Source organism: Daphnia pulex, chromosome 2 (genome assembly GCF_021134715.1).
Source record: "Daphnia pulex isolate KAP4 chromosome 2, ASM2113471v1".
Classification (NCBI taxonomy): Eukaryota; Metazoa; Arthropoda; class Branchiopoda; order Diplostraca; family Daphniidae; genus Daphnia; species Daphnia pulex.
This window is the reverse complement of record NC_060018.1, coordinates 11,163,676-11,190,919: the sequence shown is the minus strand read 5'-3', so window position 1 is coordinate 11,190,919 and position 27,244 is coordinate 11,163,676. Positions and strand designations below refer to the sequence as shown.

Here is a 27,244-nt window from a genome sequence, read left to right as displayed (position 1 = left end):
TTTTGGGGGGGCTTGCTTCCCTACCTCTTAGATTGGGAAAAACGCGGGAACGAGTTCGCCTCGTGTGAGCCTCAGGGTGAAAAGACTTTAATAGTTTCTCGATCTCTTTGCTATGGCCTTCTGCCATTTCCCGAAACAAATCTCTCTCTTATAATTGTTTGCACTTGTATTATTTAATTTCAATACTGGTGCGTGAATATCTCTCTGTCTCAGAAGACACAACGCTTCCTCTGAGTAAAAAAAAAAAGAAGAAAAATTTTCTCTCAATTTGGGCTTGCTTCTCTTCCCCTTTAAAACTAGAAAAAGCGGGAACCCTCCCTACCCCTTCAACGTGTTCGCCTCGTGTGAGCCTTAGGGTGAAAAAACTAAAAGCTCTCTATCTCTATTTTTCAAAGGCCTTCCGCCATTTTCAAAACAAATCTCGCACTCATTCTTACGCTCTTGCATTTTTTTTTGCGTAAAGAAAAATCCTTCCCTCTTTCTCAGAAGGCATAACGCGCCCTCTGAGTACAAACAAAAAATTGGGAATTAAAAGACGCCCTCTTGCGTCAAAAACTCTTTCATTCTTTTTCTGAATTGTTATTATGCCGTTGTACAATTGTGCGGAGCTTGGAAATTACCCTAGCTCCATAAATCAATTAGTTCTTGCAGATATCTTCACATAAAGAAATTCAAATAAAGTGGAAAAGAAAGCAGGATATAATTCGGCACCACGAATCTCCGAAGACCGAGCAGAACAACAAAAAAGGCTAATCAACTCAATCAAAAATTTTTTTTTAATTATCTCCTTCTTCTCGTACTCAACAGCTCTTGTGGAGCCAGTTGTATCAAGAATGGCTCCGAAATTCGCAAGAACTATAATCAAAAGGCATCTCACCCGCATTATCAACCTCGCCGAAGCGTACGAAACAACCGTTATGACGTCGGAAGCATTCAGCGAAGCCGAAAAACTAGAAAAAAAGCTAAATGGATTCCACAAGACTTATGAGATATTCTCAATCAGGATCCTAGAAGAAGAAGATTATATAGACGAAGCAACGTTCGAAGCAGACGTCAACACCATGGAACAAACAGCAGACGAGGTTAGAGCCGCCAGAATAATCGTCAAGACGAGACGGCGGGAATGGTCAAATGCTGAAGAAGTGAAAAAACGTGAGGAAGAACAAAGAATCAAAAACGAAGCTGAAGAAGTAAAATGGCGCAACGAACTCGAAGCCCGCAGAGTGAAATGCGAGAAAATAGTTCTCGAAACCAAACAACTGATGGCAAACCAGGCAGCAAACCCAACAGTCAATCAAGATCAACTAATTCGTGACATAGCCATTCAGAAAATAACAGCCATCTATTCAGTGCCCGTAGTCACTCCAGGAGCTGTCAACCAATTGCCAGCCGCCTTTCAAAATCTGAACTCACTACAACCAGTGATTGATCTGAAGGATGTCGCAGCTCTGCGAAACCTTCAATTTAAAATAGAACCACCCGATTTAAACCTCACCACATCTCAGTTTGCAGCAGCGTATATTCCAGACCCAATTCAACCAGTTAAGTCGTCGCTTGCGACAGAAAGCTGTTGTGTTTCAAACTTCCCTTCTTACCAGTCAAAAGAAAATATCCAGAAGGAAGGAATGGAGACTGGAACGACCAGTCTTCCCCACCCACCGAAAAAAGGAGACTCACTCTCGGAGTCTCCGGATGGGCCAGAAGGATATCCAGACAACAAAAGGTTTGAAAAGGATGAAATCAAAGAAAATAATTCTTTTGTTTTGAAAATAGAATACACAGCAAAACTGGATGGAGCAAAAAAAAACCCAATGGAAGAGGAGGCTGGAAGTACCAGTGTCCAACAACGACCAAAGAAGGACTATCAATCTCAGAGGTTCCGGTCGTATCCATTGAAGATGGTATGGAAGCAGTGGAGCCCGAAATTCTCTCGAGCTCCTCTAGCAACCAAAAAACTGCCTGCACGCTCAATCAGCAAGAAGCTCCAGCATTTCAAGCAGAAGCTCCTTGTTCTCTCATTTTTCAAGAAGCTCCAGCTACACCAGCAGAAGCTCCTTGGTCTCTCATTATTCAAGAAACTCCTAGTTCTCCAATTTATCAAGAAGCGTCCTCCAAACTGGCAGAAGCTCCTTGTATTCTCGATTCTGAAAAAGCTCAAGCCAATCAGGCAGAAGCTCCTCGCTCTCTCATTCAGCAAGAAGCTCAAACTTACCAAGAAGAAGCTCCTTGTACACTCAATTGTCTAATAACTAAAGATTCATGCATTAGAATTACGCCAGCTGACTCCAAAGAAGAGGCTGATTCTGTTCCTTTTTTTCCCCCGGGAAGGCCAGCTGCATCGCTGGAAGCATTGAAAGAAGATCGTCAACAAGCCGCTGCATTTGTCAACTCAACAAGTGCAGCAAGTAACCAAAAAGTCGTTCCGAAGTTTAGATCACCGTGCAGTCAAGCAACAAATCTTCCGGAATTCACTACTCATCAACATTTACTGGAGCCAGTAAAACCAGCTCCTCAACGCATCACAAGGTCACTAATCAAAGAAGAAGATTTCATCGACCAGTCGTTGTTCTCAAAATGGTTAACCCAGGTACCTAACAAAAACGTTTCACTCCAACTAAAAACTATTCTTATGTTGAAGACCATCAAAGAAAATTCCAGCACACACCAATCGGTATGGGATCCTGGTGGCAAACTTCCAAAGAGAGTCAGCCAACTCTCACTCGGAAACAAATGGAATGGACGATTGACTGAATCCGGAGCCAGTTGACGAAACAGCTCCTCGTAATCCAGGCCATCCATGTTCACTCAAATTCTCAATTCATCACAGCTCTCCTATCCAACGGATAATCAAGTCGATCAGGATGTCGAGCCAATTGAACGGGCTCTGCCGGGGAGTATGTTGGGAATATAATGACTCCCAACAGTGATCGACACTTTACTATTGTTATTTATGTGTAATTTGTAGGGACCTCAACAGAGGGCCCCAATTTTACCCACTCTTCCCACTCAATCTATTGTTCCCTAACCTACTCAACCCTAAACTAGCTATCGAAATCCCAAAATGATGTATATAGATCAGTGTGAAATATAAGGATCTACTAGCAACAACAAAAAAGGTGTCATCTCTCTTATCTCATTCTTGGAAGTTGAACGGTCGACACCGCCAACAAGAGTTCCATTTCCAACAAGGCGGCCATTAACAACCGAGAAAGAAAACAAAACAAAAAAACAATTGCCGACTGCAATGCGATGCTGGCTGCTGAGGGACTGTCCATCTGAGGCCTGTGAGCCAATGAGAAGGCTAGAAATGCGACGGTTTTTGGTACGGACATGCCCGTACGTACGTGGAGACCATGTTGCCTCCTTCTATGTATTCGGGGAATTCCACCCTAAGCCTCCAGCGGCAATTGGCGGCAATGGCAGCATTGAAGAGTTGTGACCAAGCTACGCCCACGATCCAAGCGGCATTTTAAGGAAGCTTCTAGGTCCCTTGATTATTCCGGCTGATCAGAGGGATAGGGCGTTAGTCTACCTCTCCTGGTAGACCGTGGTAAAACGCTCAAAAACCCTGTAGTCTGAACGTGGCTTTATGGTATACATACGCTAAGTATATTGTGTAAAGTTAAAGTCGATCGACAAGTTATTTAAATTAGGTTATCAATCAAATACGATAATAAATAACGAGAGCTACAATTTGCAAAAGAAATTTTTTTCTGAAAAAACGCATTTTAATTATCAAATTTTTCCGGAAAATCAGCTATTTCCAACGGCGATAGGTTTTCGGCGTCAGATGCAGACAGCGCAACGAAAGCTGCAACAGAAACGAAGTGAAAACAGATAGCAGAGTCTAGCTATAAAGCAATAAAAATTCGTTGCTTGTCCTTGAAAGTCAAACGTGAAATAACGGACATGTCCCGAAGCTTACGGCGCTGTTGAGTTGAGTTTCTGAAATGCTTTGGACCACATTTATTTATGCTTGATGTCGGTGAATGCGGGTGAATGTATCCACGTGTAGTGGATATACCCATTGATCTCATAAATGGTTAAGGATATTTGTTTCGATGATCAATGCAAACCGCCATGAACAGTGACAAGGCATGAAATTAATTGTGTTGACGAGGGCTCTTGCGGCTACACAGAGTCTCCGTATTAAGAGCGTTTTGTTGTATACAACACACAACCCGTATGAAATCCAATTCCGCATTCAACACAACAGGAGTAAAAATAGAACGCTTTCGGCTAGAAAAGTTTACGTTTGCTTTCAGAAAATAGCATTACTTATCAAACAATTTAAACCTTAGATATTTTTTCGTGGTGCACAGTCTGCAAACGGCGTTGCGTAAAATTAGATACCCACAGACGGACGTGAACAATACAACCAGCTGATCAGTTATCTGACTTTTAATTTTTTCGTTGTTATTCTTAAAGAAACCACGGTAATTGTAACATGTTTAACCTAGAAGACAATCGCGAATCGCTTGCACCGAAGCGTATACACTATTTCAATATGTCCAACTTGCTGTACTATTTCAATCCGAAGGATTTCGTCATCACATCCAAGTGCAACGTATTAATGTTGTTGGTCTTATTCAAATTGGTATTGGCCGTGATTATTGTGACCATTTGCACCCGAAATCATGTACAGTCAGGAAAAGAACTTCCGCTTTGCTTGGGGAATTTACTAGACAACCGGGAACACCATTATGCAAAAGATTCAGATGGATCGTACGATAACAGTCGAATGATATCAAAATTGGGATCGTGCCAGCTGACACGTTACACTTTTGAACGAGTAGTTTCCTGTTTTAATGCGCTTAGTGAGCGACATTACTTAGCCCAGAATAACTCTTCTAATAACCTTAATGTCGTCAACAGATTATATAAAAATTTACACTTTGCATTTATAGGTGATTCCAGGATGCGTCAACAATTTATAAACTTTCTCAAGGTAAATGCGATATAGTCAGTAAAAAAGTTTTTAACAAAATTCTAAATAAAAAAAATTTATTAATTAAAAAAAATCCATCAATTTGACTAATTTTTTTATTTGTTAGATTATTCCAGATTACGATCGGAAATCAAAACCGAGCCCCCTCCCATTTGTTTATCACGGTAATATGGAAGTTACAAGTGAAATACTGAGATTGCGATTATCCTTTCAATGGCAACCTCTCGTTAATGACACGATTATCGATACGATACGCCAGTGGGCAACTGATAGTCAAGCTGATCGACCAAACTTGATTTTTCTAGGTATAAACATCTCTGTAGAAATTTGTCGTCGTGAATTTTTTAAGCCTAAGCTAAATGAATTTTTGTATAATGTGTCATCAGTCATAAACTGACGCCATTCAAATAAAATTTAATATTACCAGACAACGTAAACAACATCTTAAATAAGATTATATGTCCGATTAACAGGTATTGCTTTGTGGTACATGATTCAAACACCCGGGGAACATCAACCTTTCCAAAAACAATTAGAGCGACTCGCTCCGTTGCTCAGTCAGTTGGCGAATGTCAGCAAGGTTATTTGGCTTAATCAATACCCAGTCATGGAAACGTATGGCGATAATGGCGCTGTGAACACGGCGATTTTTTCGGAAAAGATCAATCATTACAACGAAGACGCTCGGTCTGAACTGCAGCAGTGAGTCCAATGGCGGAATGAATTAAACACAAATCTATATAGATGTAACTAAAAATGCCTTTCTTATTCTTTCAGGAGTTATTTACCAATCATATGGGATTCAAGTAATTCGTTGGTTGAGGAATACATCCGCGGATGCATTCTCTTTCGGCAGCGCGTGCAACTTGGGATGTATCTGCTCACGGATCCGGATTATTCGTACATTAACTGCAACGACCACACACACCCGGCTTACTCGGCCCTATCGCAAGCCACTCAACTTCTTTTACACGACCTTTGCGACGCTCGAAAATTATTCTCCCCGTGACATTTGAAAATTGAGGATCATATTCAATTTTAGTAGCCTACATATGTATCTTGCACTCACATTCGGATTGTGAGCGCTATATCGACTTTTCCTTTGGTAAATGGAATCTCAAACTTTAGCAAGACCGTCAGAATCACATACAGTAGGCTACCAATTGGCAGCTATTAAATTATAATCCCAGGTGATATGGAGAAAAAAGAGAAAAACACGGAAACAGGAAACCTCTACTAATTTACTTTACATCCAGAAGGTCTCTTCTTTCTAACGCGAAATTATAGCGCTGTACCTTGCAAATTTTTAATACAGAAAGAAACGGAGACTTGATCAGCAAATTTTCATCAGTGATTTTTTTATTAAATAAATCCACTGATTCGGAAAGTTTATTCCGGTTAAAATTATTTTTTTAAATCGGAAAGGAGAAGGTCCTAAGGAGAAGAAGGAACTAAGCATATTAGATCCTTTCTGCTGGAGTGTCCTTCTCAAAACATACGCTGTCAGTTTTCAATTATATTGGAAAATTCGTTGTCGAGTTACGGTATTTTAGTCATATGTGAAGGAGAAATGGTAATATTATCTTTCGTTGTTTGTTTTTTTATTTTTTACCTTTTTTTTAACTATTGATTTTTTATTTGAATTCCAGAATCAATCGCGTCTAATAAAATTACTGATGGAATCGTTGCATGCTGGATAAAGATGTCCCTGATAATTGCAAAACGTGCTCGCAATTTTTGTATCTCCTATCAGCTTATGCAAATATGGTATTTACTTATTTAATTATCTATTTATTTATAAAATTAGTTTTTAAAAAATTTATTTTCAATGGAGTTGACAAGTGTCAACATTTATTTCAACTGGGTGCTTTCCGTAAGCTCCTAGTGTTTGTGTTGGGAGCGGACAGAGTTGGATTCAATCCTCCATCACCAGTTTTATCCCCCCGAGAAAATAATTCGAAGCCAACACCAACCGGACAAAAAAGTCTTGCCAAGCCTTTGCCAGCACCTTCCCCTACCTTTGCACTGTAAAGAAGTTGGAGTCAAACGCAAGCAAAGGATTTCCATGATCTCCATACAACGATGGCAACAATGATCCTTCATTGTGATTTGCATGCCCTTCCAGCATCACAACATCTGACAATACTGGTAGGCTTCCTACACCCCCGGAAGTAACATCAGTGCTGTATGCCTGTATGGTCAAAGTTCCGTATTTTACTTTCAGCCAGAAAAAAAAGGAAAAACATAGATTGAATGTTATTTACGATAAATTGTGCTAATCATCCAGGATTTAGTCGTTGCGTGTTGCCATTTAAATAACATAAGTAGTGAATCATCATTAATCTGAATGCTGTTGTATATTGCCCGGGGTCAGCTAGATTTCTCGCGGACTCTGCGATCTATGACTAGATTTAAGAAAAATTAAGTAACTCTGTGTATTGTTTATGTAGCACCAGTGCGCGGTTGTTTCGGGATCATGAATTGAAATTTGGCACAGCTTCTCCAAGAAATTTTGGTACTTAATGACCATTTTTCGTCTTAATTTATTATCAAGGACTTATTTTTTTTTAAGTACTTCTGCCTTTCATGAATCTTCTAGGTTTTTGAGGATGGTCTGCAGTTTAACCGACTTCAGTGCGTTATTGATGGTTTTACTGACAAGGACGGCCAGTCTGTTGAAGGCGTTTTAGGTAAAAATAAAAATTAACAAATAGCATGTAGTCCTTAATTTCAACAGTTTTTTCGCCAATAGTGTACGCATTTTCTCTTTTTCTTCTGTTAGTCCTTTTTAGTTCTGTTAGTCTTGCAAATCGCCTTCAAATTGCAAAAGACTACCTGTTGCAATCACCATATGCAAGTGGTTAAATTATGGTTAGTTAATTGGTTGAAGCAAAAAATTAAGCAAAGCTATTGGTCATCCCACGCTGATCTAAGCAATGAGATTCCAACACACGAATATTTCAACGAACATCTGCTCAGGTAGACAAAATTTATTGCTGTGTTAATTCTTAAGTGATATTTTACTGATTTTTTGTCCTTTTAAAAATTAGGTTACATTGGAAGAGGCTACAGCACTTCTGACCGAGTTTGAGTCGTCGTAGTTGGTTAGCGCAGTCTATTGAAACTGATGAGACATCTACTACCCAAGAATCTACTTCTAAATCAAAGTGTCGTTTTAGCTTAAGTGCCTCTTGAACTGGCCACGAAACTCACTTCAAGTTGGGTATAAAATGATGCTAGCAATTGTCGATGTTGTGAATTTCATAATTCTTGTTGACAAAGCGCATTTGCCTTTTGTTAAACAGTCCAAATCCTCCCCCAAAAAACTGTCTGAACATGTGCCAATTACATGTCCGCCTCGGTTAAGACACACGGATGTGAAACCCTTTCTTTGGAGATACGAATTACCTTCTAAGTAATGAAAAAAAAAAACAGTTTTAGGAACTAATGACGAAGCTCGTTTTTCTTTATAGAATTTCATTTTATCCAGAATTTATTGAATAATTACGTAAGTGAAGGCGATTGTAAAAAAACAAACAATAAAAACAAACAACCATTTGAATTCTTTTTTATTTGTTGTATTTCAGTGAGATGATTTGCATTTTACGGTTAACGAGGTTTCCGCCCCGCACGAAAATTTGTTTCAGTTTCAAATTGTTTTACGTCAGCCCGTTCTAGAAAAGCTTGCCTTCCCAAAATCAAAATTTTTTTGCCTATGATTAAAAGATTTCAGATCTTCCGCAATCCCTTCTTCTGTTTTAAATCGATCCCAATCCAGCTTTGATTTTTCCAATGTACTGAGCTTTGCTTTTTTACTTGATAATTGACTGGTAATGCTAGAAAGGCCACCGGATTTTATTTTTAAGTAGGAAGGTTTTTTCCTTTCATTTATTGGGAATTTAAAGGTCCAGTTTTCTTAACTTCTTCTGGGATTCTAAATGTAATAATATTGAAATTAGATTACACAAAAAGTGTGTGATCCAGGTAAAGCCCAGTCACTTGAAATGCATATAGACGTATAAAAAAATTACTCAATTTCTTCTCCAGCAAATTTTTACAGGTTGTAGATTTTGTAGGTTTGGTTACAATAGGTGCAACAGTCTCTTTTTGCTTCTTTTGTCAGTTTGTGTCAGTTCCCTCCTTGAAACTAGCCCACATACAATCAATCCTTTGTTTTTTATCTTCATCATTATTGGTATTTTTAAATTTATCTCCTTTGTCTGGTTCTTCAGAAACTGTTGTTCTACAAAACAAATAAAATGACAATGTAAGGCACAACATAAAACCATAAATAACGAATGAATTATAGTTATAGATAGCCTACTTATTTGATTTATTCTTTTTTAAGGGACGTTTTCTCTTTTTGGAAGAGCTTTGTTCTACAGTCATCACTTTCATTGCTTGAAATTTGTTCAGCTTCATTGGATAATTCTTCAACATCACTCTCAGTCACCTGGAAAATGTAAACTAAGATATTGTGATATAGCCTAGGTATACACTTTGGAGCAATTACCTGTAGGAATGTAATCATCATCACTGGAATCTGAGTAAAAATCTTGTTCATTCAATCAATCGCTTAACAACAACTAACTCATCACGCGAGACTCGAGTTTCTATCCACGATAACGGATAACCGTTCGCAACTGAACACGATCCACACTGTAGACAACAGTCAATTTTCGCGCTCCTAGACCCTCAGGTGAGCTGGGGAGTGGGTGATGGCCTCGGGTTACCACCTTCCCCAAAAAATGAAAATGAAAAGCTCTTTAAGAACGTTCATTGGCATCTAGCGGAAACTCATGAACTAAACTTCAGTGCGTCGACCACACTGGAATGATTTGTTTCTCCTTTATTCTTTTCCATGACAATACGGATTAACGCAAGCAGACGAATTTGTAGGCCTACTCATTTCTCAAGTTTAGATCTTTCGGCGTTTCTGCCATTGGAGGCGGCTAGTTTAGTAGTTTTGTTGAAGCTTAAGTTCAGACTGCATTGTTGGATATTCAATACCGTCAAGACTGTCATAGTCTTCTCTCTCAGGTCTCAGCTGTTTCATTTCAAGAAAAGATCTAAAGATGAAATAATTGTTTGCAAGTGTGAGTGTTTCTACGAGCTTGCCCTGATTGAGTGTTTTCTTGTCTGTTTTGTTATATTTTTTTGGGAGTGGGGGTTACGAAACATTCTGACTCAACATTGACAAGGTGACTGATCGTCAGCAGCAGGGCACCAATCCACTAACCAACCAACCATTGACAAGGTAAATTAATAATTTTCATTTGTCGTTTCTGCTCAAGAGTAAACATTATTTGTGTATTTGTGTAGAAAAGCCAATCATAGGAAGGAAAAGTTAGCGATAGCGTGTCGTACTAGTAATCGGTCAAGCAGTGATCGAGTTTCCCCCACGTTCACGCCATGGATTGTACAGCAGACCGCGGAAGATCAACACCTCGCACCGATAAGTGGCCTAGACAATGCACGACCAGCATCGTAACAAAGGGCACGATCATGTGGTTGGATTATGGATTACTCATGTTACTTCCCTTCTCCCAATTTGTTGGACAGACACATGCAGGTGAGTTTTCGTTGGTTTAATTCCATTTTTTCTTTTGGGTGAAAGCGAAGAGACATGTGTGGCAATTGTAAAGAATTTTAGTTTGGCACTAAGGACATAGGTAAAGAAGATGTGATAAAGAAGTGGTCTTTATCTGTGCTAAGGAGTCAAAAACTAAATTCAACGATTATTTTATCTCGAAAAATAAGTAGAGTAGAGTACTCGTTCTAAAAAAAAATCTGGTTTTGCACAATATTTTTATAAATGTATGCTTTAATCTGGGGCAATCGATACAGGTAGATTGCTAATAAGATTACACACGAGAGTGCTTTAATGTTAATACCGGTAGGTGAAATCCGTGGGCATTATCTCCTTTTTCGCAACCTCTAATGTAATACTAAATTCTTGTTTTTGTTTTTTTCTTTTGACAGAACGGATTAAGGGCACCTACGAAAAACCACGATACGATGGATGGTACAACAACTTGGCTCATCCAGATTGGGGATCAGTCGGTAAGTTAACGGTCTGAATTTTTTTTTTTTAATTAATAGCTACCAATGCATTTTTTTTTTCTATTCTATTCTTATGCTGTTGTTCACTTCAGTTTTCACCTGAGCGAATAGCTTAAAAGTAAAATTTTGAAATCTAAATGCCTTAAATGTGTAGATAACTTTTTTTTAAATTATTAATAAAAATGTTTTGGAACTAAATCAAATTGTTGCCATTTGTATTGCAGACAGTCACTTGACGCGCAAAGTCCCAGCTACCTACGCTGACGGTGTCTACATGATGGGAGGAGATAATCGGCCCAATGCAAGGAAACTCAGTGAACTCTTCATGAAAGGTCCCGATGGACTCGGCTCTGTCATGAATCGCACCGCTCTTTTCGCTTTCTTCGGTACGTGTTTATTACTCTGTTTTGTCCAGAAAAGAAACGCACTTTAGCAAACATTTTCTAAGGTTTGATAAGGGTGAAAACTTTCAAAATCTAAGGCTTCCTACCAAATCGCTAAATGCTGTAAAAATTACGACATTTTATTTTTCTATTTTTAAAATGAATCAATCGACATCAATCTAACTTGACTTGATATGCAAATTGCACTTGGTTTTTACGAAACTATGAGTGACTCTTTTAGCTAGATCACTATCGAGGTTCCCTGTGTCTACGTTCGATTGTTGGCGACAACTTTTGATTGCCCAATAGTGTTAGGTCATCGATCAATTTCTTAATGTATGTCGTTGTATTTTATTTTTTTATTGCAGGACAACTGGTATCTTCAGAGATCCTGATGGCCAGCGAGTCGGGTTGCCCAATTGAGATGCACAAAATTGATATCGAAAAGTGTGACGAGATGTATGACGCAGAATGCACAGGAAAGAAATTCATGCCATTTCACCGTGCCTGGTACGACCACAAAACAGGACAAAGCCCAAACAGCCCCCGGGAACAGGTATACCAGAGATAATCGCTTACTCTTTTCAGTGATTTCCTAATACCTCCAGTAGAATCAAATAAAAATACTCAAGGGAAGTTAGCCATCAAATGCATATTTGGGAAATCCCATCCCATCCAGATTTATTGTATCTAGTTCAAAATGGTGATGGCAAGAGCCTTTGGGGCTACTTTACAGTTTACATCAGCAACCGAAACGAAAGACTTGCACTTCACTTTTGTTTATGGGTTTTTCGAATAATTTTTTCAAGGGAAATTATCTCATTTAGGATAGCCCCTGACACACTTGAGTCAATTTCTTTTTATGTGCGAGAACTATTCGCATGAGATCCATCGTCAAGTTATTGAAGGCAATAGTAATCGAATTACATAAATTGGCTTTTTGTCCCTTAGATCAATCGGATGACCAGCTGGATTGATGGCAGTTTTATCTACAGCACAAGTGAGGCCTGGGTGAACGCCATGCGGTCATTCACGAACGGAACTTTTAAATTGGGCGATTCGGAAGGAATGCCCCCACGAAACAAGGATCGTGCACCTATTTTCACTGCTCCTGCTCCACACATCATGAGAATGACTAGTCCCGAAAAAATGCTTCGTAAGTAAACAAATTATTGACGGTAATTGGATTGGAGATGTTGAATGAATGAATTATTCACGATATGTTTATATAGTACTCGGAGATCCCCGGACCAATCAAAACCCAGCAATTCTTGCTATTGGCGTTCTCTTTTTCCGCTTCCATAATTTGGTCGCTGGTAAAATTCAACAAGAACATCCGGAATGGTCGGATGAGCAAGTCTTCCAAAGGGCTCGTCGTGTAGTGGTGGCAACATTGCAAGTACGTCTAAATCTTGATGGATGGTACCATCATTCAAAGCATTTGTTGTAATATTTTTATTTTTGTATGTCTGTAGAACATTGTCGTGTACGAATATTTACCGGCCCTGATTGGTGAATCTCTCGGCGAATACGAAGGCTACAAAGCCGATGTACACCCTGGAATCAGCCATGTGTTCCAGAGCGCTGCCTTCCGCTTCGGTCACACGATGATCCCTCCCGGCCTCTACAGACGTGACGGTCAATGCAATTTCAGGTTGGGACCAAACGAGACGCCAGCCATTCGACTTTGCTCGGCCTGGTGGGACGCTGTCGAAATTTTGGTCAACAATTCCGTCGAAGAATTCATCCTGGGCATGGCCTCGCAGCTGGCCGAACGAGAGGACAGTTTACTCTGCTCCGACGTACGCAACAAGCTCTTTGGTCCCATGGAATTTTCCCGTCGCGATCTAGGAGTGCTCAACATCATGCGCGGTCGAGATACCGGCCTGCCGGACTACAACACGGCCCGCCGCAGCTTCCACTTGAGACCCATCACCAACTGGACTGACATTAATCCGGCGCTAGCCGTTCAGCAGCCTCAACTCTTCCCAAAGCTGGCCGAGCTCTATGGAAATGATTTGTGGAATGTCGACATCTACATCGGAGGAATGTTGGAGTCAACCAACGGACCTGGTCCACTTTTCACGGCCGTCATCAAGGAACAGCTGGGTCGAATCCGCGACGCTGATCGCTTTTGGTTCGAAAACAGCGACAACGGCATGTTTACGGCCAGCGAAATCGAGGCGATCCGCCAAACGACCTTTTACGACGTGATTCTCAGCACGATGAACATCAGCGAAGGGGAGATCCAGCGGAATGTGTTCTTCTTCCGTGAAGGCGACCCGTGCCCGCAACCGACTCAGCTCAACGCTTCGCTGTTGACCCCCTGCAACTTCTTGGCCGGCTACGACTACTTTGCGGGCAGCGAAGTGCCCTACATCTACGGCTGTCTCCTCTTGGCTTTCGTGCCGATTATCGCCGCAGGCGCTGGCTACGGCGTCGTGAAATTGCAGAATTCCAAGCGTCGCAAGCTCAAGGCCCATCGCGAAGAAAACAACAACGGCAAATCGGTGGACAAGATGGTCGTCAAGGAGTGGCTGCATTTGAACCATAAGCGACTGGTGAAGGTGAAATTCGGTCCCGAGGAGGTGTTTTACACGGTGAACCGCAAAGGTGAAAAGCTGCGCAAGGTCAACTTCAAAGGCGTCGAATTGCTGACGATTGAAGTCACGCAAGACGCCCGCAAGAAGCCGATGCTGTTGGTGCGCGTGCCGCGCGACTACGACCTCGTCCTGGAATTCGACTCAAACGCGTCGCGCAAGCGCTTCCTCCACAAGTTGGAGACGTTCCTGACCAGCCACAAGAAGCACCTGGAACAGGTTCCCACCTACCGCGAGCAGATGCTGTCAAACGCGGAGACGCGGGAGCGCCGAGAGAAGCGGCTGGAACATTTCTTCCGCGAAGCTTACGCTTTGACTTTTGGTCCCAAGCCGGGCGAGAAGCGCAAAATGGAGGAGGTGACGAGCGACGTCGTCATGGTCATGCGGACGTCTCTGTCACGCAGCGAATTCGCCAGCGCTCTGGGCATGAAGGGCGACGACGTCTTCGTGAAAATGATGTTCAACATTGTCGACAAGGACGGCGATGGTCGCATCTCGTTCCAGGAGTTCCTCGACACCGTCGTCCTCTTCTCCAAGGGCCACACTGAGGACAAGTTGCGCATCATTTTCGATATGTGCGACAACGATCGCAATGGCGTCATCGACAAAGGTACGTTCGCATTAGCTTAATTGGTCAGACTTTTGATTGGCCCTCGAGATGAATTGATTTTTTATTTACCCAACAGGTGAACTTTCTGAGATGTTGCGCTCGTTGGTCGAGATTGCGCGTACCAACAACAGCTTGAACAACGACCAGGTGACGGAATTGATTGACGGCATGTTCCAGTCTGCCGGCCTGGAACACAAAGACGCTTTGACCTACGATGATTTCAAGCTGATGATGCGCGAGTACCGCGGTGACTTAATCGCCATCGGACTCGACTGCAAAGGCGCCAAGCAGAACTTTTTGGACACGTCGACTAACGTGGCCCGTATGACCAGCTTCCACATCGACGCCGTCCAGGAGCGCCACCGGAACACGATCCTGCGCAAGTGGGACGAGCTGACCACTTTCCTGGAGGCCAATCGCCAGAACATTTTCTACCTGTTCGTCTTCTACGTCGTGACGATCGCCCTTTTCGTCGACCGTTTCATCCACTACTCGTTCATGTCCGAGCACACGGATCTGCGTCACATCATGGGCGTCGGCATCGCCATCACGCGTGGCTCAGCCGCGGCCCTTTCCTTCTGCTACAGCCTCTTGTTGTTGACCATGTCCCGCAACTTGTTGACCAAACTCAAAGAGTTCTCGGTGCAGCAATACATTCCGCTAGATTCTCACGTTCAGTTCCACAAGATCTGCGCCTTGACGGCCTTCTTCTTTTCGATGTTGCACACGGTCGGTCACGTCGTCAACTTTTACCACGTCTCGACGCAACCCATCGAACATTTGCGCTGTCTCTCCAAGGAAATCAACTTGCCCAGCGACTACAAGCCCACCATCACCTACTGGCTGTTCCAGACTTTAACGGGACTGACGGGCGTGCTCCTCTTTGTGGTTATGATCATCATCTTTGTCTTTGCCCATCCCATCATTCGCAAAAAGGCCTACAACTTTTTCTGGATGACTCACAGTTTGTACATTGTCCTTTACATCCTGTCCGTCTTGCACGGACTCGGCCGGCTGACAGCCTCGCCCACCTTCTGGGTCTTCCTCATCGGACCGGCCATCGTCTACACCCTGGACAAGATTATCAGTTTGCGCACCAAGTTCATGGGCCTGGACATAATCGAAACGGTCCTACTGCCGTCCGACGTCCTCAAGGTGAAATTCTACCGCCCACCCAATTTCAAGTATCTTTCCGGCCAGTGGATCCGTCTCTCGTGCACCGGAGTCAAGCCTGAAGAGTTCCACTCGTTCACGCTCACATCGGCTCCTCACGAAAACTTTTTATCCTGCCACATCAAGGCGCAGGGACCTTGGACGTGGAAGCTGCGCAATTACTTCGACCCTAGCAACTTCAACCCGAAAGAGATGGATCCTAAAATCCAACTCGACGGTCCATTCGGTGGCGGCAATCAGGACTGGTACAAGTTTGAAGTCGCCGTCATGGTGGGTGGAGGTATCGGAGTCACGCCCTACGCTTCCATCCTCAACGATTTGGTCTTTGGCACGTCAACCAACCGCTACTCCGGCGTCGCCTGCAAGAAGGTCTACTTCCTGTGGACTTGCCCGTCGCACCGCCACTTTGAGTGGTTCATCGACGTCCTGAGAGACGTCGAGCGCAAGGACGTGACCAACGTGCTGGAGATGCACATCTTCATCACTCAGTTCTTCCACAAATTCGATTTGCGCACGACGATGCTCTACATTTGCGAGAACCACTTCCAGCGCATCTCCAAGCGCAGCATGTTCACCGGGCTGAAGGCGGTCAACCATTTTGGTCGACCGGACATGACCTCCTTCCTCAAGTTCGTTCAGAAGAAGCACAGTTACGTCAGCAAGATCGGCGTCTTTAGCTGCGGTCCGCGACCCTTGACCAAGTCCATCATGAGCGCTTGCGAGGAAGTGAATCAGGGCCGCAAGCTGCCCTTTTTCATACACCATTTCGAGAATTTCGGTTAATCACTGTGAGGAGATAACCTTGTCCTAAACTGCGTCATGTACATTTTGTTTATAGAAGAGTTTCTTTAATTTCTTGGAATCTTCATTCTGTTTGTCTTCTCATTAGCGTCGTGCTGCTTTTGTTATTAATCGCGTCTTTTTTTTTCTGTATTGTCCTGATGGTGGACGCACTTGTCATTTTCCCCCCTTTTGTGCATCCCTCGATTCGCCTGTCTGTCATGTTATACTTGGAAAATAAAAGACGTAAGGAATGGTCATATAATAAGTTACTTTTGATTTGCAGAGTGCATTTTCTTGAATTTTCAGGTATGATACTAATTCGTGAAGCTGAAAGCGCCAACGGGCAAACTTGGTATTAGAAGAATAGAATTGAACTCAGCACTCGATTGCATTCAGATTCGAGTATTATTGATTCATGTACTGCAAATGTCGGATTTTTTGCCACTTTCATCTCCTACCTGCGGTAACAGAATTGCAATAAAAAAAATGCTATGTATCGAGTATAATCGTTGCGTGCGTCAGTAACGTTCAAATTTATTAATTTCTATCTGGCAGATGGTATAGTGTAAGTTTATAACGAAACTTTGAAAGTCGAAAGGAAATACGAAGCAGTTATTTATCAGGTGTGATTCTGTGATCGTATCGTACACCTAATGAACTAAATTTACCTTATACTAAGTTGATGAAGCTTCAAGCATGGCGATGAAAACCCAAATGACTCCTTCCAAGTTGCAGTTAACGCCAACGAAAATGACGCCGACGAAAATTTCACCTATTCGTCAAACGGTGGTGGTCAGTCGATTGATAGTGGCACTGGCACCGGCAGCGATATCAGCGTCGCATCAGCTCTACTTAATCCCGGCAGACGAAGTCGTCAAGAGTAGTACTGGTAGCACAAGTAGCAGTAGCAGTTGTGGCGATACCGATACTGCCGGTCTGTACTTTGGGATTTGCGCTTCAAACAAAAAAATCTGCAGCAAAGATGTTCTCATCGCTTGTTAAGCTCTAGAGTTACTCGTCTAGAGGTGCGAGGAACAAAATAGCTTGCAGTTTTTTTTTCCTTTTCCCTATGTTAAAGCCTTAAAGGTAAATCTCACTTGATAAATGTCTCTGTCTTCTATGTCTGAAAAGAAAAAAAAATCCGCATGCTGAATTTAAATTAATTTTGTTTTGTAATTTGAATGTAGTTTGTACCAGCAGTGGAAAGTTGAGCGGCCTGTTATTTCGTGGAATTAAAAAAATGCAGGCGTGACTTGTTTTATGAACTCTGTAATCCAGCAGTTATATCTTATCCCAGGCCTCAAAGAAACAATTTTGGCTATCGATGATGAAGATTCGGACGAAGATACGCTTTTCTCCAGTTTCAAATAGTTACAGGTATATATTGTTATTGAAGTATTTAAGCATGGAAGTTTATTGAAACTATTTTCGAAATTTCTTATAGGATTCCAAACTTCAGTACTATGTCCCAGAGTGAAACTTAAGCAAGCCCGTCAGAATCACCATACCAATAATTGGCAGCTATTATAATCCCATGTAATGCGGAGGAAAAGTGAAAATCACGGAAACAGGAAACCCAGAAAACCTCTATTAATTTTCTTTTAGGCACATCCGCAACATCCACTCATCCAGACGTCGTCTCACAGGTACGTATATTGAAGGTCTCTTCTTTCTTACAGGAAATTAGCGCTGCTGCTGTACCGTGCAAATGTCTAGTACAGAAAGAAACGGAGACTTGAATGTCAGCAAATTTTCATCAGTTTTCTGATCAGTTTTCTGATGGTGCGTATCTAACCAAGTATAGTGATTCACTGATACATTTTTTAAATTTAATAATTCCACTGGTTTGGAAAGTTTATTACGGTGACAAACACATTTTTTAAAAAGCGGAAAGCGGCGGAAAGCTAGCATAATAGTTGGCCATCATGACCAAATTGCCTGCTAGGTAAAAGTTATAAACAATTCGCTGCCCTTGAAAGTCGAACGTGGAATAGACGGTTATAAAAGTGCTGAAGAAAGCTAGAGTCCTATATAGCTTCCCTATTCGTCCTAGGATACATGAAAATTCAGCGCAAACACATCACGACGTTTTAAACCGAAGATAGTAGATTTAGGTTCCTCAATCCTCTTACATATTTTGGGCCGTTTTTATTTTTGCTTGTCGATGGATGTCAAACAGTATTCTCACGTTTGGATTTTATTACCCACCCAAAAAGGGTCCAGAATATCTTTTTCAAAAGAGTTGGATGTAAAACACCATAAATAAATTATCCAAGGCCATCGAAACTTCCGAGAGAAAGAGATCCTGCTGCAGTTGCGTAGAAGCTGCCGAATACACAAGTCACCGTATCTAGTAGAGAGGGTGGCCACAGAACTCAGGATTTGTACTAAATATGTGAAATCGAGTGTGAATAATACAAGCGTGATCCCCAATTATGTGCCACTTTAAAATCAACAGTTAATGTTCATCTTTCAGCAGGCCAATCGGCTATCCGCCGGGTATTTTTGATGTAATAAATCGGCAAAGAAAATTAAAACTGCGCATCATGTATTCCAAAATCAGTGAAAAGGAATCTAGAAGACAACCGTGATAAGTTTAATTACTCAGAACCACATATACTATTTTAATATGCCCAGTTTGCTGGGCTTCTTCAGTCGGATGCGTTTCAATACCACACCAAAATGGAGTGTGTTGCTGCTGGGTGTATTCTCATTGATATCGGCCGTGATTATTGTGATCCTTTGTAGCCAAAACCGTCATTTTCAGAAGTCAGGCAAAGAGTCTCCGCTGTGCTCTGGGAATTTACTGGACAATCGGGAATACCACTTTGCCAAACAAGCTGATGGATCGTACGATAACAGTCGAATGATGATTTCCAAATTGGGATCGTGTCGGCTTACTCGTTATACTTTTAAACAAGTTGTTGGCTGTATTGATTCGCTTTATGAGCGACATTACTCAGCCCGGAATTCATCTAATAATCAGAATTTATTCAAAAGACCCCAAAAGAATTTGCATTTTGCATTTATAGGCGATTCTAGAATACGACAACAATTTTTCAACTTCATCAAGGTAATACAGTATGCAATAATATTTTCTCGTGAAACAAGTCTTGGACAAATAAAAAAAGCGGTGAAATGCTAATGCTTGGTTATTAAAAATGGTTTTATTATTTAATTATTAGTTGATTCCAGACTACGATCATAAATCAGTACCGAGACCACTTCCATTTTTTGGTTACCACGGTAATATGGAAGTTACAAGTGAAATACTGAGACTGCGATTATCCTTTCAATGGCGACCTCTTATTAATGACACGGTCATCGATACGATACGCCAGTGGGCAACTGACAGTGAAACTGATCGACCAAACTTGACTATTTTAGGTGATATTTTAGTATTTAGTAGTGAATTCTATAACTGAATCAAAGTAATAATCACTGATCATTCGATTAAAGCAAACAATATTAAAGTAATTTTAAAAAATAATATTGTAAATTTCTCATCAAAAGGTGTTTCTGTGTGGCACATGCTGCAATCCCAAGGCGCCGATTTCAAATTTTACCAAAAACAATTACAGCGACTCGCTCCATTCCTCAGCCAGTTGGCAAATGTCAGCAAAGTAATTTGGCTTAATCAATACCCAGTCGTGGAAAAGTTTGGAAGCACTGGCGCTATGAACACGGACATATTTTCGGATAAGATCCATCAGTACAACGAAGCCGTTCGGTCTAAACTGCAGTGAGTAATATAATTTATCGCAGGACCAAACGCATATAAAAGTATAAATTCGTCTTGAAATTGATTATTTTTAGGAGTTACCCAGATATGCGAATCATATGGGATTCAAGTAATCCATTAGTTGAGGAATACATCCGTGGTTGCGGTCTTTTTCGAGAGCGCTTGCAATATGGGATGTATATCGACTCAGAGCCAGATTATTCGTATATTAACTGCAACGATTTCACACACCCAGGTTATTCAGCCTTATCGCAAGCCACTCAACTTCTTCTAAATGATCTTTGCGAAAAATAATATCCTAGCTATAACATTGGAATAATACAGGCGTTCAATTTTTTTTTAAATACATCTTTTTTAAAACCCATTTAAACTCCCGCCTTTTCTTTTGGTAAGTGAAATCCTATACCACTTGATTAACCCTCGCAACTCGAAAAGTAGCAAAGGGGGGGGGGGGGTGTAAGAGAAGGTATTTCCTTGGGGATTGATAATATAAAGGGGAAAGAACAATCAAGAGGGATGTGGCTACTGTCAACCATACAGAGCAGCTGGCCAGCTGGGGAAGGTCATCATCAAGAAAGGTGAGAGGACAGAGTGGGACCTGCAGCGGCCTCGATGTTTAAAAGTTGTTTATGCGAAACTTGTCTTTTAGTCACTTATCTGAACTGACGTGCCAGTCTTGGTCTCTCTCCAATTTACCATAACAGAACTTAAAATCCACCAAGAAATTTGAATCTTCAATCCAATAGTGTTATAGAAACGTGTTGTTTTGTTTCGCTCAAAATTTCCAGTAAAATGAAGCTCTCGGTAATTGTGGTGTCTACTATCATTTATTGTGCAATCATCTGTGTCGTTAGCGCATCGCCCCAGATTACCGTCATCGCTCACATGACCAACACACCGAACGCTATTCGCTGGGCTCTGGAACAAGGCGCCAACGGAATCGAAATGGATCTGAAGTTTGACGGCACTCGTCCCGTCCAGTTCCACCACGGGGCTCATTGTGACTGCACTTGTTTGCTTCAGTTTTTATCGATTCAAGATCACGGATGCAGATCACTAGGCGAGGGCTGTTCCGGCTCCACCAGTGTCGCAGAAATGACGGACTTCCTGGGCAGCTCCGAGATAACATCCTCTCATCTGGCACTCATCTACATCGACGCCAAACTGGAAAAATCCATCCGAAATTACGCCCAAGCTGGAGCCAACGTAGTGCGGATGATTAACGAGAATGTCATTTCACGGGGTTATCGCGGTCAAATTCTTCTGGGTTGCTCGACCGTTTCACGAGTTGATTACCTGCGCGGGGCTTTACAGGAAGCACAACATTCCGAATACGTCGATCGCTATTTCTACACAATCGACAGCGAAGGAGATAACGCGGAAAAAGTCTGGGATAATTCTCTTCAATTGAGCACCAACAACGTCGTGTACACCACCGGGATAACGTCTTGCTTGCCCAACACTTTCTACAAAGCCATCCAGTACAGTCTCGACACGAAGGCTTACGTTTCGATCGGAATTTGGACCATTGATAAAAAGTCTTCCATGAAAAGTTACGTGAATGCTGGTGTTAATTTCATTTTGACCAACAGACCCAGAGCGGCTGTTGAAGTGATCGGCCGTGATAATATTCCTCCGCCCGGATTGGCTTTCACGCCCAAATCCTTTGACCCTTCGCTGTTGGCATTAAATTCGTTTTTCGAATGCGACTGCACTTATTTCTATCGGATTTCAGGGGGAGGTTGCGCCGTCACAAAGTCAGCCCCACCCGATCACGCTTGTCGGTGCACGTATAAAGGTTTTTGGACTTGCAGCGGCCAGACAACCGAATGTTCCGACACGAACGACCGTCTCTGTCGATTACCGGATGTTTCCAAAGAGGCTTGTTTGTTGGGTGGTGGTGACTGTAGTGGATATTTTTAATTCATCTGCTATTTAGGACCTGTAAAAATAAAGCTCAGATTTAGCAGCTCAGCTTTAAGATTTTTCTAAATTGTGATGCGTGATGTGCTATGGATTATTTAATGCTATCCGCTTATATGTCCTTTTTGAGTAGAAATTCGAAGTAAAATTATTATATTTCATATTTGTGTTTAATAAAATAATGCTATATCTCATTTACCTGCGTATTACCTGCAATACGATTGGACAAAGCCGTATTACAATTGCGTCCATAAACTTAAGCCAGACAATAACTGTTTAAGGTCATTTTGATTTCCCGGTAGAGTTTGGGATGCGGTACCAGAATTTCTTCTTACATCCTGTCGAGCCTATTTCAATCGATTTCAATCACAAATTTGTACCTGTGTTGCACACGGAGTTGTATTCCTCCAAGCTTGGCTGTTTCTTATTCGACTGACGTTTCCTCGTAACTGCGTCAATCTTCTTTTGTGTCGAAAATTTCCCTGTGGAAAGAGAATTACAAAGCTGGCATGATCCAGTATAGCCCCAGTGACACGGAATATGCGTCACCGATAGTGACAGCGCACTTTTCAAACAAATTTTCTTTTTCAATGAAATTTTTTTTTACGGTCGTAATCTTCAAAATTTCTTGGAGTTAACACTTGATAGTTTTATATACTTTACATTATTTATTTGGTGCATTCTTGATTAGTTTACTAGGTGAACAATCCTGAACAAGCCTCTGTGGCCTAATGGATAAGGCACCGGCCTCCTAAGCCGGGGATTGCGAGTTCGAGTCTCGCCAGAGGTAGTACAATTAAAATTTTATAAACATCGCTCACGGAGCTGAGCTTTCCACTACGTTAATGAAATATAAGGCGATCGCCGATCGGCTAGTGGAATAAAAGCTGAAAGCAGACAGCTAAATCGATTTTAATTGGATTCGAATTTGAATTTTGAAATAATCGAATTCGCTTTGTGTAACTGAATCAGTAAATAAACAGTAGATAGACGAAACCGCCGGCGGTTGAAGGTTATATTGTGCCAATAATTTGAGCTTACCGTTATCTTTCTACCATTTCGAGTAACAAAAGAAACATTGTTTGGCGAGAGAAAATAAACACAGCAAACCTAGAGCAAGACCCAATCGCGTTTTTCCTGACTAACTCAAATTAGCAATCTATATTCATAATTGTTCGAGACGACATGGAGAGGAAAGCAATAACCTCTGTTAGCATGCACGACGATGAACACAATAGCGCCCCATACCTGTTTGTTGAGTTAATGGAAAAAACAATTTGTGATGACGAGCTACAGTCAATAGCTCTACAGACTACAGCATATAGCGAGTGTCATGACAATCGGAATACAACGAAATGGAACTCAGTGTTGAGACTATATATAAGTGAGGTGTACGAATAAAGTGACCAGTATTCTCGGAATATCATCGCGAAGGATGACCACCAAGAAAACGTTCTTGCGCTTTCGTTTACTATTACTATGTTTGTATTTCAGATTTTTTGTCATCACTAATTGTTTCAATCCAGCGGAAGAAGGCAACATCCCGCCTAAGATATTTCGCAGCAGTTTACAAGGGAAGGAGCTCAGGATCGTCACCGGCCACGTAATAAGACAAAATTAAATAATAATAAGGCGATGTAAAGATGTATGACTCATAGCAAAAATGTTTCGATGTAATTTCAGTTTCCACCAGTGATTTCCATTTTACGGAATTCCTCCGGCCACATCATTGGGTATTCAGATCAACTGTACCTTCAATTTCTTTACTTGGCTAAGAAATTAAAGTTCACGTGAGTATATAACATTTCTTTCGGGAGATAAATTTGTCGAAAACGATCGATACTCAAACGTTTATTACAGTTATAAAATATTCCCTGCCGCTGAGAATACCAACGGAGTCAAAATCAATGGATCCTGGAATGGAATAATCGGAGCTCTAACCAAAGGCGTACTTAGCCATCTTTCATGTTGCATAGCTTACTTGGTGGCTATCGCTTTTGTCATTTCGCAGGAAGCTGATTTCGGTTTAGTCCCAGTGGCCGTTTCGCTGGAGCGGTACGAAGCTATAGAGTTCTGCGGTAGAGTAGGAGGAGACTATACGGGCATTCTAATTAAATATCCCGAGGGTAGAATTTCATTCACTAGCGCATTCGACGTTTTCTCTACAGGAGTAATAAATTCTACGAAATTTTTAATCTTTCAAAAATTAACATTTACGAATGTCTAGATATGGATCGGATGGATTATTTCCGGAGTTGTGGTCGTTGCAGTTTCCACTGTTCTGGCTTACTTTTCAAAAAGATTGGGTATTAGAGTTGGAGAAAATAAGGCTGCAAGTATTGGGTGGTACTTGTATGGTACCATCCTTTCCCAAGGTTACATGTTCATATTGAATCGACAGGCCGTGCAGCATTGTCTGCCATTATAACAATTCAATTGTCTTAGCCTAAATATTTTTTGGTTGAAGGTAGCAACTTCCCAACGAACCAATTCAAACAGCAGAAACTTCTCGCTGCTGTCTGGTGTTTCGTGGCTTTTGTCTTCGTCAACATATACAATTCCACTTTGACTTCATACATGTCAGTGAGATACCAAAAACCAGTTGTTAATTCATTTCACGATTTGGCGGCCATCCCGTCCTACCAGGCGACTATACTAACTGGATCCATCCAAGATATGGACTTGCTGGTCAGTTTAACTACGGTAGCTTTGTCATAAATTACTTATTTAGAAAATTCTTCATGTTGCAGGAAACAAATCTCGAGTATATGAAAGTCATCTACGAAAAAATCAAGAAATGCTCATCGGATTGCAGGAAATTCACCTTTCCGGAAATGGTTAATCCTGTTGTACAGAAGGACAACTACGTTTCGATAATAGTAAACATAAATTTTCCACAACAGAATTATTGTATTATTTTTTTTTTATTTACTTTTCGCAATTTTCGTCATCAGCCATGGAGAGTTGGTAATTCGTATTTGGATAAATACAACGCGAAAAAATGCCAGTTAGCTATGGCGTACGAAAGAACTTCGTGGAAGCCCATGTTTTTTGCAGTCCCAAAGTCCAGTCCGTACATTGAGGAAATTAATCGAGAGTAATACTTTCTATTTAATTGCTTTATTATTACTCATAAACAGGTGTTTATTTAAAGTGTATAATTAATTCCTGTTCTATATCGTTGATTCAGGGCCATGTGGTTCATAGATGTGGGACTTAACGGGTATAACAAGACACCCAAAAAACTGTGCCAGTTGAATTACAACAGTAACGGCGTGTCGAGCAAGACATTTAGCAGCCGTATGATATTGGAGCAGTTCTACTTACCATTCCTCATTCTTTTCGGTGGCTACTTATTGGCTTTTATTCAGTTCTGTCGGGAAAAGCTATACCCAATTCGTTAATGGTATCCAATTAGTTATAACTGAGGAATATTCTTTAAAAAAAAACTCGAGTTTAGGTTATAATCATAGTATACACGACGCAATTTATTAAATACACGAGCAAGCTGACGGAAACAGTTTTACATTATGTAATGAAGTATAAAACTTAGAGCTTATTGTATTATTTATAGTTGAAACATCTGAAATATCGTCCGGATTAGAATTTACGTTATAAAACACTATTACCACTGCAGATTTTATAACTCGAACATTAATACTCGTGATTTATTTATTTGTCTAACTCCGTGTCTCTCTCAGATTCCTTGTTGATCACCTTGCGAGATTGGCGTTTGATTAATAAAAACAACACCTTATTTTTTGGGTTTTACCGAGACTAATGGATGCAAGATATCCCTTCAAAATGATCTAATTACGGTGCCCGTCTCTACCGATGTTAATGACTTAAAATGATCTTCATGAACAGAAACATACAGTAGGCGCCCACTGTATAGTGATCTCTCTCTCTATTCTCTATCTAAAATTTAAAAAATGTTTCTATTCCTCGTTGAAATGGGGAGATTTACTATCACAAGGTCTCATATATCCAACGAAGTATGGCCGTTTATTGTTCCCCTACTAGCGTGCCTTTTCCCCCCCAGGAAAAACTTTCACTTTCTTTGCCCTCACCTTAGCCCCCCCCCCCCCTTTACTTTTTTTTTGAAAACAGAAACGGCCTGGCAACAAGCACTGTGGGCCTATATTCATTGTTTAGTTTACAGATAGTAGGCTGCGGTTGACGTGGCTGGCTCAGGACTCAGGAGTGTGTAGCTCTACTCATTTGGAAAAAAAAACAAAAAAAAAACAGCTTCACTCGTGTTCTTTTTCCGTATTTCATTCGACAAAATAATTTAGACCATATACATATATCGCGATGGGAAATACGCAAAGATTACCTTGATGGATACTATCGCCTATGAAGTAAATTCTTTTTCCAACAGTCTGGAGCAATTTGCGCATGTTCGTCTCAAACAAACGGACAATACTCGTCATCATACTAAGTCGGTCTCAAATAAGAAAACTGTGGAGAACTGTTCGGTACGTTGTACATTTGCTACATCTGGTGGGACTGAAACTCGCAACCGCAATCTCCGGCAGATCCCCGGTATAGCAGGCCCGCTTCCTTATCCATTAGACCATAGAGGCGGCGATTGATATAAAGTTTGCAATTTTTAAGTGGAATTTTTTTTCTTAACTAACTACATTTAAGCGCTGATGATGCACTTAGTGCTGATGATGATCTTAGATTATTTTGAAAAGTCTTGATTGAAGTAAAGTCGGGCTTGAATTTTCAGATTTATTTTATCCGCTTTATATTTTTTAACAATAAGATATAAAAATATATAGGCCTATATATTTTTAGATTCGAGAATTCTATATCGTACTTCGTACATTAAAAAAATCAATCACTCTTTTAAAAATTAAATGAAATTGCTTCATGGTTTTTCATCGCTCATTAAAGGACTGATTTTGCTACTTTAAAAATGCTACTCATCTTAAATAAGCGTTGAAAAATTAAAGAATCGATAAATTTATCCAAGTCAGCCTGATTAGATAAAAACCGTTCAGTCTGTGCAAC

The 27,244-nt window shown here is 41.1% G+C and overlaps 4 protein-coding genes, 1 long non-coding RNA gene and 1 other non-coding gene across 8 annotated transcripts; 5 read left to right on the top strand and 1 right to left on the bottom strand.

Moving 5' to 3' along the window:
- The first annotated feature begins 4,017 nt into the window (after positions 1 to 4,017).
- Positions 4,018 to 6,266, top strand: LOC124204488 (N-acetylneuraminate 9-O-acetyltransferase-like). The gene is made up of 4 exons (XM_046601558.1): positions 4,018 to 4,948; positions 5,055 to 5,253; positions 5,422 to 5,650; positions 5,726 to 6,266. Exons 1-4 carry the CDS (start codon positions 4,448 to 4,450, stop codon positions 5,955 to 5,957), a joined length of 1,161 nt encoding a protein of 386 aa, XP_046457514.1. The 5' UTR covers positions 4,018 to 4,447; the 3' UTR covers positions 5,958 to 6,266.
- Positions 6,267 to 8,499: 2,233 nt separating this feature from the next.
- Positions 8,500 to 9,782, bottom strand: LOC124203005. 2 transcript variants are annotated; one of them, XR_006878392.1, is made up of 4 exons: positions 9,462 to 9,782; positions 9,273 to 9,415; positions 8,980 to 9,191; positions 8,500 to 8,882 (listed from the first exon to the last, which is right to left on the bottom strand). It is a non-coding gene; the product is annotated as an uncharacterized LOC124203005 (long non-coding RNA). The 2 variants fall into 2 exon arrangements; XR_006878388.1 differs by having other exon boundaries at positions 9,273 to 9,401.
- Positions 9,767 to 16,822, top strand: LOC124202991 (dual oxidase-like). 2 transcript variants are annotated; one of them, XM_046599555.1, is made up of 9 exons: positions 9,767 to 10,205; positions 10,271 to 10,520; positions 10,931 to 11,011; positions 11,236 to 11,397; positions 11,763 to 11,950; positions 12,346 to 12,550; positions 12,627 to 12,793; positions 12,870 to 14,604; positions 14,681 to 16,822. In XM_046599555.1, exons 2-9 carry the CDS (start codon positions 10,361 to 10,363, stop codon positions 16,558 to 16,560), a joined length of 4,578 nt encoding a protein of 1,525 aa, XP_046455511.1. In that variant the 5' UTR covers positions 9,767 to 10,205; positions 10,271 to 10,360; the 3' UTR covers positions 16,561 to 16,822. The 2 variants fall into 2 exon arrangements, with proteins under 2 accessions (XP_046455511.1, XP_046455519.1); XM_046599563.1 differs by having other exon boundaries at positions 9,879 to 10,205; positions 10,276 to 10,520.
- A 1,993-nt stretch (positions 16,823 to 18,815) lies between these two features.
- LOC124202495 (N-acetylneuraminate 9-O-acetyltransferase-like) lies at positions 18,816 to 20,666 on the top strand. Its single transcript, XM_046598831.1, has 4 exons — positions 18,816 to 19,633; positions 19,746 to 19,947; positions 20,074 to 20,302; positions 20,377 to 20,666. The coding sequence occupies exons 1-4, from the start codon at positions 19,190 to 19,192 to the stop codon at positions 20,594 to 20,596; spliced, it is 1,095 nt and encodes a 364-aa protein (XP_046454787.1). The 5' UTR covers positions 18,816 to 19,189; the 3' UTR covers positions 20,597 to 20,666.
- Positions 20,667 to 22,942: 2,276 nt separating this feature from the next.
- On the top strand, positions 22,943 to 23,015 carry Trnar-ccu. The gene has a single exon. It is a non-coding gene; the product is annotated as a tRNA-Arg (tRNA).
- A 643-nt stretch (positions 23,016 to 23,658) lies between these two features.
- On the top strand, positions 23,659 to 25,734 carry LOC124206697 (glutamate receptor ionotropic, kainate glr-3-like). Its single transcript, XM_046604171.1, has 9 exons — positions 23,659 to 23,828; positions 23,909 to 24,015; positions 24,086 to 24,173; positions 24,237 to 24,395; positions 24,453 to 24,600; positions 24,693 to 24,913; positions 24,976 to 25,104; positions 25,180 to 25,322; positions 25,416 to 25,734. Exons 1-9 carry the CDS (start codon positions 23,661 to 23,663, stop codon positions 25,627 to 25,629), a joined length of 1,377 nt encoding a protein of 458 aa, XP_046460127.1. The 5' UTR covers positions 23,659 to 23,660; the 3' UTR covers positions 25,630 to 25,734.
- Positions 25,735 to 27,244: the final 1,510 nt, after the last annotated feature.